At 37.5% G+C, this 13,751-nt stretch overlaps 1 protein-coding gene across 1 annotated transcript; it reads right to left on the reverse strand.

Moving 5' to 3' along the window:
• Positions 1–12,519: 12,519 nt before the first annotated feature.
• Positions 12,520–13,443, reverse strand: LOC308641185 (olfactory receptor 5B3-like; the record flags this gene model as incomplete). Its single annotated transcript, XM_081279497.1, has 1 exon — positions 12,520–13,443. One exon carries the CDS (start codon positions 13,441–13,443, stop codon positions 12,520–12,522), a length of 924 nt encoding a protein of 307 aa, XP_081135623.1.
• Positions 13,444–13,751: the final 308 nt, after the last annotated feature.

Raw genomic sequence — 13,751 nt, forward strand, 5'->3', positions numbered from 1 at the left:
GTTGCCCTTCACAGTATGGATGACCCTCACCCAGTCAATGGATGGCCTGAATAAAATATAAATACTGCCTCAATTAGTGAGTAGGATTTCTCCAATAGACTATTTTTGACTGATACCAGATTTTCTTGGTCTCTTGCTGTGACCATCAACCAGGAATTGCAGTCAGGTCTTGTAGCTTTGTCTCTGCTAGACAATACTGCAGATTTCAACCTCCAAACTTTCATAACTATATGAGTTATTTTTTAATAATAAATCCTCTCCCCTCAGTCTGTCTTTCTCTGGGTGTGTCTCTCATATATATATATATATATATATATATATATATATATATATATATGTGTGTGTGTGTGTGTGTGTGTGTGTGTGTGTGTGTGTATACACACACACATCTTATTAATCTTAACTCTTTCTATGGAGAACCCAGAAAATACACCACTAACACTAATGTATAAATGTGAAGGGAATCAAAAAGTGCAAAACAATCAACTAGACACAAAAGAGCTATAAAACAAGATGTAAGAAACATCCAGCATACATTGGAAACAAATAGCATAGTGACAGAGTAAAGCTGGTGAGTTATTTTTGTCATTAATTGCTTAGTAATAAGTGGATTAAACTCTCCAACGTAAGTAGAAAATGGCGAACAAAGAAAACACAATAAGACAAACTATATAATGTTTACAAAATACTTATATCCATACAAAGATACAAATAGTATGAAAGTGAAAGGTTGGGAAAATGAAGATTTATGGTAATAACCAAACACATTAGTATTAGGCAAAATTTACTCTGAGCCAAAAATTATTAGAAGTGTAAAATAAAGACAATATATATATTGATAGAAGGACCAATTAATGAAGAGAATACAATGAAAAACATTTGGTCATCTGACAATGTGCAACCAAACTACACAACGCCAATCTTGATAAAATGTAAGAAAGAAACAGTTTTACTCTAAGAGATGAAGAATTGAAAACCTCTCTTTCAATAATGAATATAATGACTAGGGAGAAGATTAATAAGAAATAAAAGATGTGAAAAAAAAAACATATTCCAACAAATGTAAACAAAATTGTATTGGACAATCTGCCCAAGGAAGAGTGGAATTCTCAATTGCAAATGAAACATTCTTAAGAAACCATATAGTAGGTCAAAGGTCTAGTTCCAATAGGCTGACAGATTCAAATCATATAAAACTTCTTCACTAACCACAATACAGAGACCTAGAAATCAATAACTATGGAAATATAAATGTTTACACACATGGAAAGAATACACTACAAGCAATGGATAAAAATAGATGAAAAGAGAAATTATAAAATAGTTTGCAATAAATAAAAATAAAAGCAGATCCTATCCGAGTTTTGGTAAGGAACAAATGCATTTGTTATAGGAAGTTTTAAAGCCTATATGACTACATTAAAAAAAATGTGATCTCAAGGGCATAGCCTGACTTTAAAACTTTTGGAAAGTAATACTTCAAAATTAAACTACAAGTAACAAAAGAAAAGTAGCAAATATTAGAGCTTTTAGTAAGCAAAGTAGAATATAGAATGGGAGTAGAGAAAATAGGAAAATGGAAAGCAGATAGTGTAGAAAGATCATCCAAAATGACACAACTTTGCAGACTGATTAGGAAAAGAAGATACAACTCACTTTACTAAAATCATAAATGGAAAGGAGACTATGACTATTCATATTATAGAAATAATAATAAGTTGGAATACTAACATTATTGTAATAATATGAAGAATAACTACACAGCAACATGTTGGATAATAGATAATATACAAATTCCTGAAAAGACACACAATACCAAAACTGACTCCAGAGAAAGAGAAAATATGACTCTTATTTATCAAAAGTGTAACAATTAAATTAATGCTGTATAACATTCCAACCCAAAACACCTATGGAACAGATGGCTTCTCCTGTGAATTCTCCCATACTGGCATGTGATAGTATTGTGATTCTGACAAGAAACCTGGTGAGGGCTTGAATTAGTTTCCTGTGGCTGCTGCAAACTTGGAGGATTACAACAACATGTATTGATTCTTTTTTCACCTCTGAAAACCAAAAGTGTGAAAACATCTCATAGAGCTGGAATCAATGGTGGGTGAGAGGTGTGGTCTCTTCAGAGACTTTAGGAGATGCTCCATCTCTTGCTTCTTCCAGCCTCCAGTGGCAACTGAAATTCTATGGCTTGTGGCCATGTCACTTTAATGTTGCTTCCATAGTCACACCACCAACTCCTCTTGGTCTATGGTTAAATCTTTCTAACACCCCTTCAAAGCTTACAGGGCATTGCCTTTAGGGCACACAAAGATAAGCCCAATGTTTTCTCATTCTTAAAATCCTTGATCTAATCCAATTTTCACAGTCCTCCAGGCCCTGAAAGAGAGATATTGGAAAGTTTCAGAAATTAACCTGAGAATCTTTTGGCCTGTTATTGACCCTGCCAGAGTGTTACATGTCAATCATACTATCTTTGAAAATATTCCACAAATGCAAAATAATTACAAAATTAAATAACCATTGAAACAATAATTTCAATAGGAGAAATATAAATGCAGAAGTGAATCTTAGTGCTATACTACATAGCTCCAAAAGCATAACATGGCCTTCTCAGCACATTCAATCCCTGTAATGTTAAAATCTCCTAATATATTAGTGACAACAAATTACATATGAAGGCTTGGATTTTTGCATAGTACTGAGCTTGCTGAGGATCAAAATTAAAACTTAAATATAATATGTTCCACACACATTTTTAGAATCATTTTAGTTAAATGTAAATTTGTGTTCATAAGTAATGTTTGAAATATAACCAGAAATGAAGTATTTAATTCCTCTCATATTTATTTTCTTTCATGATTTCCTAAATAGTTCTTACAAGATGTCTTACTTGCCATTGAATAAGACATCACTTCCAAAAAACATTACAAGAGTTTTTAAATGATCTACTCCATAATGGGATTTGCAGAAAATCATTTTGTATAAAAGTGTGAAGTGTGAAAACTGAAAGAAAATGTGGAAAAAAAAACAGTCTCAGAAAAGCAGAAAATTAACTGTCCCTGTGAATGCACTGCTTATTTATCTTTCAGAACTTTAATCTCATGCAAAACTCGCCATCTCCCTCAACTATTCAAAGGCCAACATGTGGGTGCAATTGAGCAAAAGAGCTTTATTATTATATTCACTCATTTAATAAGCATTTGTTGAGAATCTACTATAGCATAGACATTTATTCAATTAGCAGTGATCATGCTTGAACACAACAGATAAAGTCACTGTCCTCATTGAGTTTACATTCTCATTGGGGAAGATACTAAGAAACATGCTAGCGATAAAGGATTTATATATAAGGAAGGAAGATGGCGGCGGGAAGTGAGTAAGCCACTCTGAGCCCCGCGCTGCGGCGTCTGAAAAGATGAGGTAAAGATCATTAAAGGAGATCTGTCGACAAAAACCCAGCACCGTGTCAAGATAGGGGCCTAGGTGGAGTGAATCAGCCACTAATCCAGCCAAGGTGAAGGGAGTACAGCACGACTTCAGCGCGAGCAGTAAGGCTGCAGCCCGAGCCGCCCGGCTCCCTCAGCCCCTTCTCCTTCTCCTTCCCCTTCTCCTCTCCGCCTTTCCGCCTTGCTTCTTTCTCCCCAGCCGTCTCTCCTCCCAAGCTCAGTCTCTAAATTTAGATCTCAACTTCTTTCCCCCACCCCGCCCACTCTCCTGCGTGTCCGGTACCGGACCGCGCGGCCCTGAGGCGCCGCCTCCCCTCCCCCAACCCGCACCCCCTCCCCGGGGGTCCCGAAGGCCGCCGCCGCTGCCGCCGCCGCAGCTGCCGCCGCCTCCCGCGGAGCACCATAGAGCAGACTCTTCACCGCGCGAATGAGCTGCCGAATTATATGAAACAGCTGATAAGATGAGCGACAATTTAAAATCCAAGTGATCCGAGAACACGCACTGAGCTCTGACCCGCTGAATTCAAACTCCCGGTCACCTGCTTCCCGCAGACAAACAGCTATGACTCGGCATTAATTCATCCCGCTGAAACAACTGGTCAGCCCTTCTCATCATACGAAGGTAAATGCCTACCGAGCCTTCATAAGTAGTGGCCACAGGTTTGAAACGGGGCTTGGGAGAGAAGGACCCACCCGTTGAATTAGTCTCCCGGCAAAGGGAAACCGTGTCATCAGACTGCTGCGGAGGAGATAACTTCGTTGAAACAGGTGTGTGATCCCATAGCCTTGCCTCTCCACACATCGGGAAAACCCTAAGAGCCCCTCCCAGCTCTCCCGTAAGGGCCCCTCCCAGCTCTCCTGTGAGTGCTTCAGCCAGCCAGAGGGAATCAGAGGTGGTGCGGGTTCTGCAAGCGGAACTACCGCTCCCACCAGGGCTGACTGCTGAGGTCTCTTGCACCACCTACGGGGAAGTGGAGACCAGAGGGCAAGTAAAAGCCGCTGAGGATTCTCAGCCCCAAACTCTACAAGCTTAGGGTCTGAGGGAATGGCAAACTGGAAGAGTGTGCCCAGTCGTTCATGAAAACAGGGCTCCCGGGAGCAGCAGACTTGGCGTGTAGCCAGTATTGTGGTGAGAGGGGCCTGGCTAGAGAAAAAGTGGGAAGTGACTAGACACAAGAGGAGGCCCTAGACACTCAGGATTGGAGACTCGCCCAGTCTGGGAGGAGCTGCTGCACAGTGATTGGTTCCCGCGTATTGACAGGAGAAACTTGACCTGGTGGGCACAGCGCCATCTACTGGAAGAGAAGTTAATCAAACTCTAAGACTGCATTTATTAGGTTTTTTTTTCTTTTTCTTTTCTCCTTTTTTTTTTTTGATTTAGGTTTTTCTTTCATTTACATTTTTTTCATTCTTGTTGTTTTATTAATTTTTTTTTACAAAATATTTTTTTAAATTTTTTTTTCTACTAATTTTAATTTAAATTTTTTTAATTATTATTATTATTTTTTTAATCTTTTTCTTTTTTAGTTCCTATTCTTTTTCTTCTTTAGTCTTTTCATTTTTCTTATCCCCCCTTTTTCCTTGAATTCTACCTGCCTACTCTCATTCTCTTTAGAGACTTCTTCCCTTCCCTTCAAATACCTTTCCTCCCAAGCATCAAACTAATTTATAGGAGTAAACAGTAACTCAGCAGTCAAACAGAACAAGAAGCAACATGAGCAGCTTCAAAAAACAAGGAAGAAAAGGAGTACAAACAATGCAGGACAGCCTAAATATTCAGGAGGACCTAGAGTCATCAGAAAAATGGTCATATAAAGAACTCAAGGAACACCTAAGACAGATGGAATGGAACCTTAAAGAGGATACAAGACAGCAAATTCAAGCAGCGAAAGAACACATTGAGAATGCATTTCACAAACAGATAAAAGAAGAAGTTAAGCATCTTTATCAGGAGATAGAGATTATAAAAAATAATCAAACAATAATTCTAGAAATGAAGGAAACGATAAACCAAATTAAAAACTCAATTGAGAGTATCACTAACAGAGTGGAGCAAGTAGAAACCAGAACATCAGATAATGAAGACAAAATATACCATCTTGAAAAGAGTCTAGCCAACTCAGAAAGGCTGGTAAAAAATCACGAGAAAAACATCCAAGAATTATGGGATAACATTAAGAAACCGAACTTACGAGTCATCGGGATAGAAGAAGGTACAGAGATTCAAACCAAGGGAATGAGAAACTTGCTGAATGAAATAATTACAGAAAACTTTACAGAAATAAACAAGGAAACAGATATACAAATTGAAGATGCATACAGGACACCGAGCACACAAAATCACAGTAGACCAACGCCAAGACACATTGTTATGAAGATACCCAATATACAGAACAAAGAGAAAATATTAAAAGCTACAAGAGAAAGGAGACAGATTACATTTAGGGGTAAACCAATACGGTTAACCATGGATTTTTCATCACAGACACTGAAAGCAAGAAGGTCATGGAACAATGTATTTCAAACACTGAAAGACAATGGATGCCAACCAAGAATTCTGTATCCAGCAAAATTAAGCTTCAGGTATGACAATGAAATAAAAATCTTTCATGATAAACAAAAGTTAAAAGAATTTGTAGCCAGAAAACCAGCATTGCAAAGCATTTTGAGCAAAACACTACACGAGGAAGAAATGAAAAACAATAACCAAAACCATCAGTGGGAAGTGCCTCAGTAAAGACAGAGGGCAAGGGGAAAGACAATCATGGAGAAACAAACTAAAATTTTTTTTAAAAAAAGGATAAACAATCAAACATGGATGGAAGTTCAAACCACATATCAATAGTAACTCTGAATGTTAATGGCTTAAACTCTCCAATAAAGCGACATAGGCTGGTATCATGGATTAAAAAAACAAATCCAACAATATGCTGCCTCCAGGAGACACATCTGATTGGAAAAGACATACACAGGCTGAAGGTGAAAGGATGGGAAAAAATATACCACGCACATGGTCCTCGTAAGCAAGCAGGGGTGGCCATCCTCATATCGAATAAAATTGACTTCAAGACTAAGTTAATCAAAAGGGATAAAGAAGGTCATTATATACTGTTAAAAGGAACCATTCACCAACAAGACATAACAATTATCAATATTTACGCACCAAATAATGGTGCTGCGACATTCACAGAACAAATTCTCCTCAAATTCAAGAATCAAATAGACCACAACACAATAATTATGGGAGACTTCAACACACCCCTCTCACCATTGGACAGATCCTCCAAACAAAAGTTAAATAAAGAAACTATAGAACTCAATACCACAATCAATAACCTAGACTTAACTGACTTATATAGAATATATCAACCATCATCAAATGGATATACTTTCTTCTCAGCAGCACATGGATCCTTCTCAAAAATAGACCATATATTATGCCATAGGGCAACCCTCAGTAAATATAAAGGGGTGGAGATAATACCATGCATTTTATCTGATCATAATGGAATGAAACTGGAAATCAATGATAAAAGAAGGAAGGAAAAATCCTACATCACATGGAAAATGAACAATATGTTACTGAATGATCAATGGGTTACAGAAGACATAAAGGAGGAAATCAAAAAATTCTTAGAGATAAACGAAAATACAGACACAACATATCAGAATCTATGGGACACAATGAAAGCAGTTTTAAGAGGAAAGTTCATCGCCTGGTGGTCATTCCTCAAAAAAAGAAGAAACCAACAAATAAATGAGCTCACACTCCAACTCAAAGCCCTAGAAAAGGAAGAGCAAAACAACAGCAAATGTAGCAGAAGGCAAGAAATAATTAAAATCAGAGCGGAAATTAATGAAATTGAAACAAAAGAAACTATTGAAAAAATTAACAAAACTAAAAGTTGGTTCTTCGAAAAAATAAATAAGATCGACAGACCTTTAGCCATGCTAACGAAGAGAAGAATAGAGAGAACTCAAATTACTAACATACGGGATGAAAAAGGCAATATCACAACAGATGCTACAGAAATACAGAAGACAATTAGAAATTATTTTGAAAATCTATATTCCAATAAAATAGAGGATAGTGAGGACATCGATAAATTTCTTAAGTCATATGATTTGCCCAGACTGAGTCAGGAGGATATAGACAATCTGAACAGACCAATATCAATAGATGAAATTGAAGAAGCCATCAAAAGACTACCAACCAAGAAAAGCCCAGGACCGGATGGGTATACAGCGGAGTTTTACAAAACCTTTAAAGAAGAATTAATACCAATACTTTTCAAGTTATTTCAGGAAATAGAAAAAGAGGGAGCTCTTCCAAATTCATTCTATGAGGCCAACATCACCCTGATCCCGAAACCAGACAAAGACACCTCAAAGAAAGAAAACTACAGACCAATATCTCTAATGAACCTATATGCAAAAATCCTCAATAAAATTCTGGCGAATCAAATACAAAAACACATCAAAAAAATTGTGCACCATGATCAAGTAGGATTCATCCCTGGGATGCAAGGATGGTTCAACATACGGAAATCAATAAATGTTATTCACCACATCAATAGACTTAAAGATAAGAACCATATGATCATCTCGATAGATGCAGAGAAAGCATTCGACAAAGTACAGCATGCCTTTATGTTCAAAACATTAGAAAAACTAGGGATAACAGGAACTTACCTTGACATTGTAAAAGCTATCTATGCTAAGCCTCAGTCTAGCATCATTCTGAATGGACAAAAGTTGAAGGCATTCCCTCTAAAATCCGGAACAAGACAGGGATGCCCTCTATCTCCACTTCTATTCAATATAGTTCTAGAAACACTGGCCAGAGCAATTAGACAGACGAAAGAAATTAAAGGCATAAAAATTGGAAAAGAAGAACTTAAATTATCACTATTTGCAGATGACATGATTCTATACCTAGAAGACCCAAAAGGGTCTACAAAGAAACTACTAGAACTAATAAATGAATTCAGCAAAGTGGCAGGATATAAAATCAACACGCATAAATCAAAGGCATTTCTGTATATCAGCAACAAAACTTCTGAAATGGAAATGAGGAAAAACACTCCATTCACAATATCCTCAAAAAAAATAAGATACTTGGGAATCAACCTAACAAAAGAGGTGAAAGATTTATACAATGAAAACTACAGAACCCTAAAGAGAGAAGTAGAAGAAGATCTTAGAAGATGGAAAAATATACCCTGTTCATGGATAGGCAGAACTAACATCATCAAAATGGCGATATTACCAAAAGTTCTCTATAGATTTAATGCAATGCCAATCAAAATCCCAACGGCATTTCTTGTAGAAATAGATAAAGCAATCATGAAATTCATATGGAAAAATAAAAGACCCAGAATAGCAAAAGCAATTCTAAGCAGAAAGAGTGAATCAGGCGGTATAGCGATACCAGATTTCAAACTATATTACAGAGCAGTAGTGACAAAAACAGCATGGTACTGGTACCAAAACAGGCGGGTGGACCAATGGTATAAAATAGAGGACACAGAGACTAACCCACAAAGTTACAACTATCTTATATTTGATAAAGGGGCTAACAGCATGCAATGGAGGAAGGATAGCATCTTCAACAAATGGTGTTGGGAAAACTGGAAATCCATATGCAACAAAATGAAACTGAATCCCTTTCTCTCGCCATGCACAAAAGTTAACTCAAAATGGATCAAGGAGCTTGATATCAAATCAGAAACTCTGCATCTGATAGAAGATAAAGGTGGCTCCGATCTACAGATTGTGGGGTCGGGCTCCAAATTCCTTAATAGGACACCCATAGCACAAGAGTTCACAACTAGAATCAACAAATGGGACTTAATTAAACTTAAAAGTTTTTTTTTCAGCAAAAGAAACAATAAGAGAGGTAAATAGGGAGCCTACATCCTGGGAACTAATTTTTACGCCTCACACTTCAGATAGAGCCCTAATATCCAGAGTATACAAAGAACTCAAAAAATCAGACAATAAGATAACAAATAACCCAATCAACAAACGGGCCAAGGACCTGAACAGACACTTCTCAGAGGAGGATATACAATCAATCAACAAGTACATGAAAAAATGCTCTCCATCTCTAGCAGTCAGAGAAATGCAAATCAAAACCACCCTAAGATACCATCTCACTCCAGTAAGATTGGCAGCCACTATGAAGTCAAACAACAACAAGTGCTGGCGAGGATGTGGAGAAAAGGGTACATTGTACATTGCTGGTGGGACTGCAAATTGGTGCGGCCAATTTGGAAAGCAGTTTGGAGATTCCAGGGAAAGCTGGGAATGGAACCACCATTTGACCCGGCTATTGCCCTTCTCGGACTATTTCCTGAAGACCTTAAAAGAGCATGCTACAGGGACACTGCCACATCGATGTTCATAGCAGCACAATTCACAATAGCTAGACTGTGGAACCAACCCAGATGCCCTCCAATAGATGAATGGATAAAAAAATGTGGCATCTATACACAATGGAGTACTATGCAGCAATAAAAAAATGACAAAATCATAGAATTTTCAGGGAAATGGATGGCATTAGAGCAGATTATGCTTAGTGAAGCTAGCCAAACCCTAAAAAACAGATACCAAATGTCTTCTTTGATATAATGAGAGCAAGTATGAACAGAGCAGGGAGGAAGAGTAGGAAGAAAAGAGTAACATTAAACAGAGACTTGAGATGGGAGGGAAAGGGATAGAAAAGGGAAATTGCATGGAAATGAAGGGAGACCCTCATTGCTAAACAAAATTACATATAAGAGGTTGTGAGGGGAATGGGAAAATAAACAAAGAGAGAAATGAATTACAGTAGATGGGGTAGAGAGAGAAGATGGGAGGGGAGGGGAGGAGGGATAGTAGGGGATAGGAAAGGTAGCAGAATACAACAATTACTATTAGTGCATTATGTAAAATTGTGGATGTGTAACTGACGTGATTCTGCAATCTGCATTTGGGGTAAAATTGGGAGCTCATAACCCACTTCAATCTAATGTATGAAATATAATATGTCAAGAGCTTTGTAATGTTGTGAACAACCAATAAAAAAAATGTAAAAAAAAAATAAAGGACAGGGGCTTGGAAAAAAAAATAAAGGATTTATATAAAATTAAAAAAAAAAAAGAAACATGCTAGCAAATACATGAAAGGTAGACGTTCACAAGGCCTATGAAAATTGGCACAGGATAAAGGGACAGTTTCTACAGTGCAATGAAAGTGAATATTTTATAAAGTATCACAGGGAAGGGCACATGACAGGGTCCTATTTTAGAAAAGGTCTGAATGGGTTGAGAGTATTTCTCACAGGGAAAAGAGTGCAAAACCCTGAGGTAGGAGCATGATTGGGGTTGTGAAAAAGTAGAAAGGGAATAAATGGGTATGGAATGAAATACAGACTGGGGAAGTGCCAACAGAGAATATAACTCCAATAAATAAAGAATCCTTGGGCAGAATTAATGATCTTCAAGGTTTTGCAGAAAGAAAAATGATATTATTATTTGTTTCTCAGGTTAAATTTTAAGAAGCTGAAAACTCATAGTAATACATGAATATATTGAAACTGCTTATATTTTTGTCTCTATTTTTGGTAATCTAGTTACTTTATCCCTTTGAAAATTAAAACATGGGCATGGTGATTGTGTAAAATGTCTCAAACAGAAATTTAATTCACATGCAGTGCCAGCTTTATCTATCTCTCATTAAATATTCAAAGAAGCACACACTTGACTTCATAGCATTTTTTTTCTCAAATGAATACTCTCAGAGGAGTTAGAAAAAAATTAGATCTAAATTTACATTTAATATGCAAATTAAATATTACATTTCGTACATTAAACCATAATGTTTTATTTAGTAAAACAGAATCAATATGGACAAATGAGAGGAGATTTATTATAGATATGGGCTCATGTGATTGTAGAAGTGATCCATGATGTTCTATTTGCAAATCAGAGAACCAGGAAAGCTGAGAAGCAGTGTGGGGGTGGGGTGACATGTAGAATCTGAGGTCCAGAGTGAGAGATGTGGATGTCTCAATGCAAGGACAGAGGGAAAGGAGAGGGAGAATTTGTCCTTTTCATACCTTTCTTTTCTATTCGGATGAGCTCTTGAGGAATTGGATATTGACCACCCACTCTGATAAGAGCACATCTTCTTCACTAAGTCTACTGATTCAGACAACTCCCTCTTTTGAAAACCTCCTCCCAGACACACACACACACACACACACACACACACAGAGAGAGAGAGAGAGAGAGAGAGAGAGAGAGAGAGAGAGAGAGAGAGAGGTTTACTAGCTATCTGAATATCTCTAATCTGGTCATATTAACATGAAAGTAGCCACCACAGTAGTCACATTACATATATGCTAGCAAGTTTACCACATGCATGTGCATTTGTCATGCATTCACTTTTCTTGTTAATGAACTTCTTGTGCACTGCTTTACATACATTCATAGGGACATGTGTAGAAAAATTACACAGACATAATTGAATAATTCCTCCTAAGGATTTTTATAAACAATGACAGTAAATCAGACACATTCACATTCAGAGATTATGTTTCTAGACATAATATTTCCCTTTTTCCTTACAACAGAGTTATGCAGAGGTAAATATATCACTTCAGGAATCCAAATTCAGTATGATTTTCTTTCTTTCTTTTCTTTCTTTCTTTCTTTCTTTCTTTCTTTCTTTCTTTCTTTCTTTCTTTCTTTCTTTCTTTCTTTCTGTTACCAAGGATTGAACATAGGTGTGTTCAACCACTGAGCCATAACCCCAGACTTTTTTATATTTTATATAAAACCCTTTTTATATTTTATTTAGAGACAGGGTCTTGCTGACTTGCTAAGTACCTTGCTAAGTTGCTAATTGAATTTGCAATTCTCCTGTCTCAGCCTCCTGAGCTGCTGGGATTATAGGAGTGAGCCACCACACTCAGCTCAGTGTGGATTTTAATATATCGCTCATTACCTGGGTAAGATCCAAGAGGTAAGAATATGAGTTTTTTGCATCCTGGTTAAAATCAAATTCCTAAAGATTATTCTACCTCCCAAAAAATCTTTCTGAAAGCACTTTTGACCTCCTTGTTTCTTAGGCTGTAGACCATAGGGTTGAGCATGGGGATGACCATAGTGTAGAACACAGAAACAATTTTGTCAGTGTCCATGGAGTGACTGGAGCTGGGCTGTAAGTACATGAAGATTAGAGTCCCATAGAAAATGGAGACTGCAGTGAAGTGGGAGGCACAGGTGGATATAGCCTTCCTATGTCCTGTCTCTGTGCGCATCTTTAAGATCGAGCTAAAAATAAATATGTAGGATATTAAGATAACAAGAAGAGCAAAAAACACATTGAAGGCACAGACAGGAAGAAGAACAAGTTCATTCACATGTCTATCAGAGCAAGAGAGAGACATGACAGCTGGAATATCACAGAAAAAATGATGGACCACATTGGACTTGCAGAAGGTGAGACTGAAGGTGTCCCCGATGTAGAAGGAGGAACTCAAGAAACCACAGAAATAGGAAGCTATGACCAGACATGCACACACACTTGTTGTCACGGTGGTGGTGTAGTGCAGGGGCTTGCACACTGCTGCATAGCGATCATAGGCCATTGTAGCCAACAGGTAATTTTCCACAGTAGCAAAGGTTGTGAAAAAGAACATCTGAGCTGCACAAGCGTTGAAGGAGATGACCTCATTTCCTACAAGGAGCCCAGCCATGACCGTGGGAGTGACAGCCGTAGAGTAGCACAAGTCCACCAGAGACAGGTTACCCAGGAAAAAGTACATGGGAGTGTGGAGACGGGAGTCCAGGAGAATCAACAGGATCATTCCCAGGTTCCCAACCAGAGTGATGGTGTAGATGAGGAGGAAGGTCACAAAGAGGGGAAGCTGCAGACCTGGGTCATTGGTCAGTCCCAGCAGGATGAAGTGGGTCACTTCTGTCCCGTTCTCCATCAATGTTATAGGAGAATCTCTAGATTCTTTGGAACAGAATGATCAAAAAAGAATTGAAATTGAAATTATAAATGCTGGAATAAGTTAAACTTCAAGATACTCCAGAAACTTAGCTTGTTCTAGTAACTTAAACTTCAAGATACTCCAGAAAATACAGAGTCTTTGCATATGTGCTGCCGAAGCAAGCACCAGAAAATACAGTCTTAAAAAATGAAATTTTTTATATTGCTTACCTACAATATTAAGTGGTATGATTCTGAGTAATTTCAACATATCATAGGCCCAATATTGAATTTTTATACAGTATT

Source organism: Spermophilus citellus (genome assembly GCF_964194105.1).
Source record: "Spermophilus citellus genome assembly, chromosome: 2".
In the NCBI taxonomy this organism is placed as follows: Eukaryota; Metazoa; Chordata; class Mammalia; order Rodentia; family Sciuridae; genus Spermophilus; species Spermophilus citellus.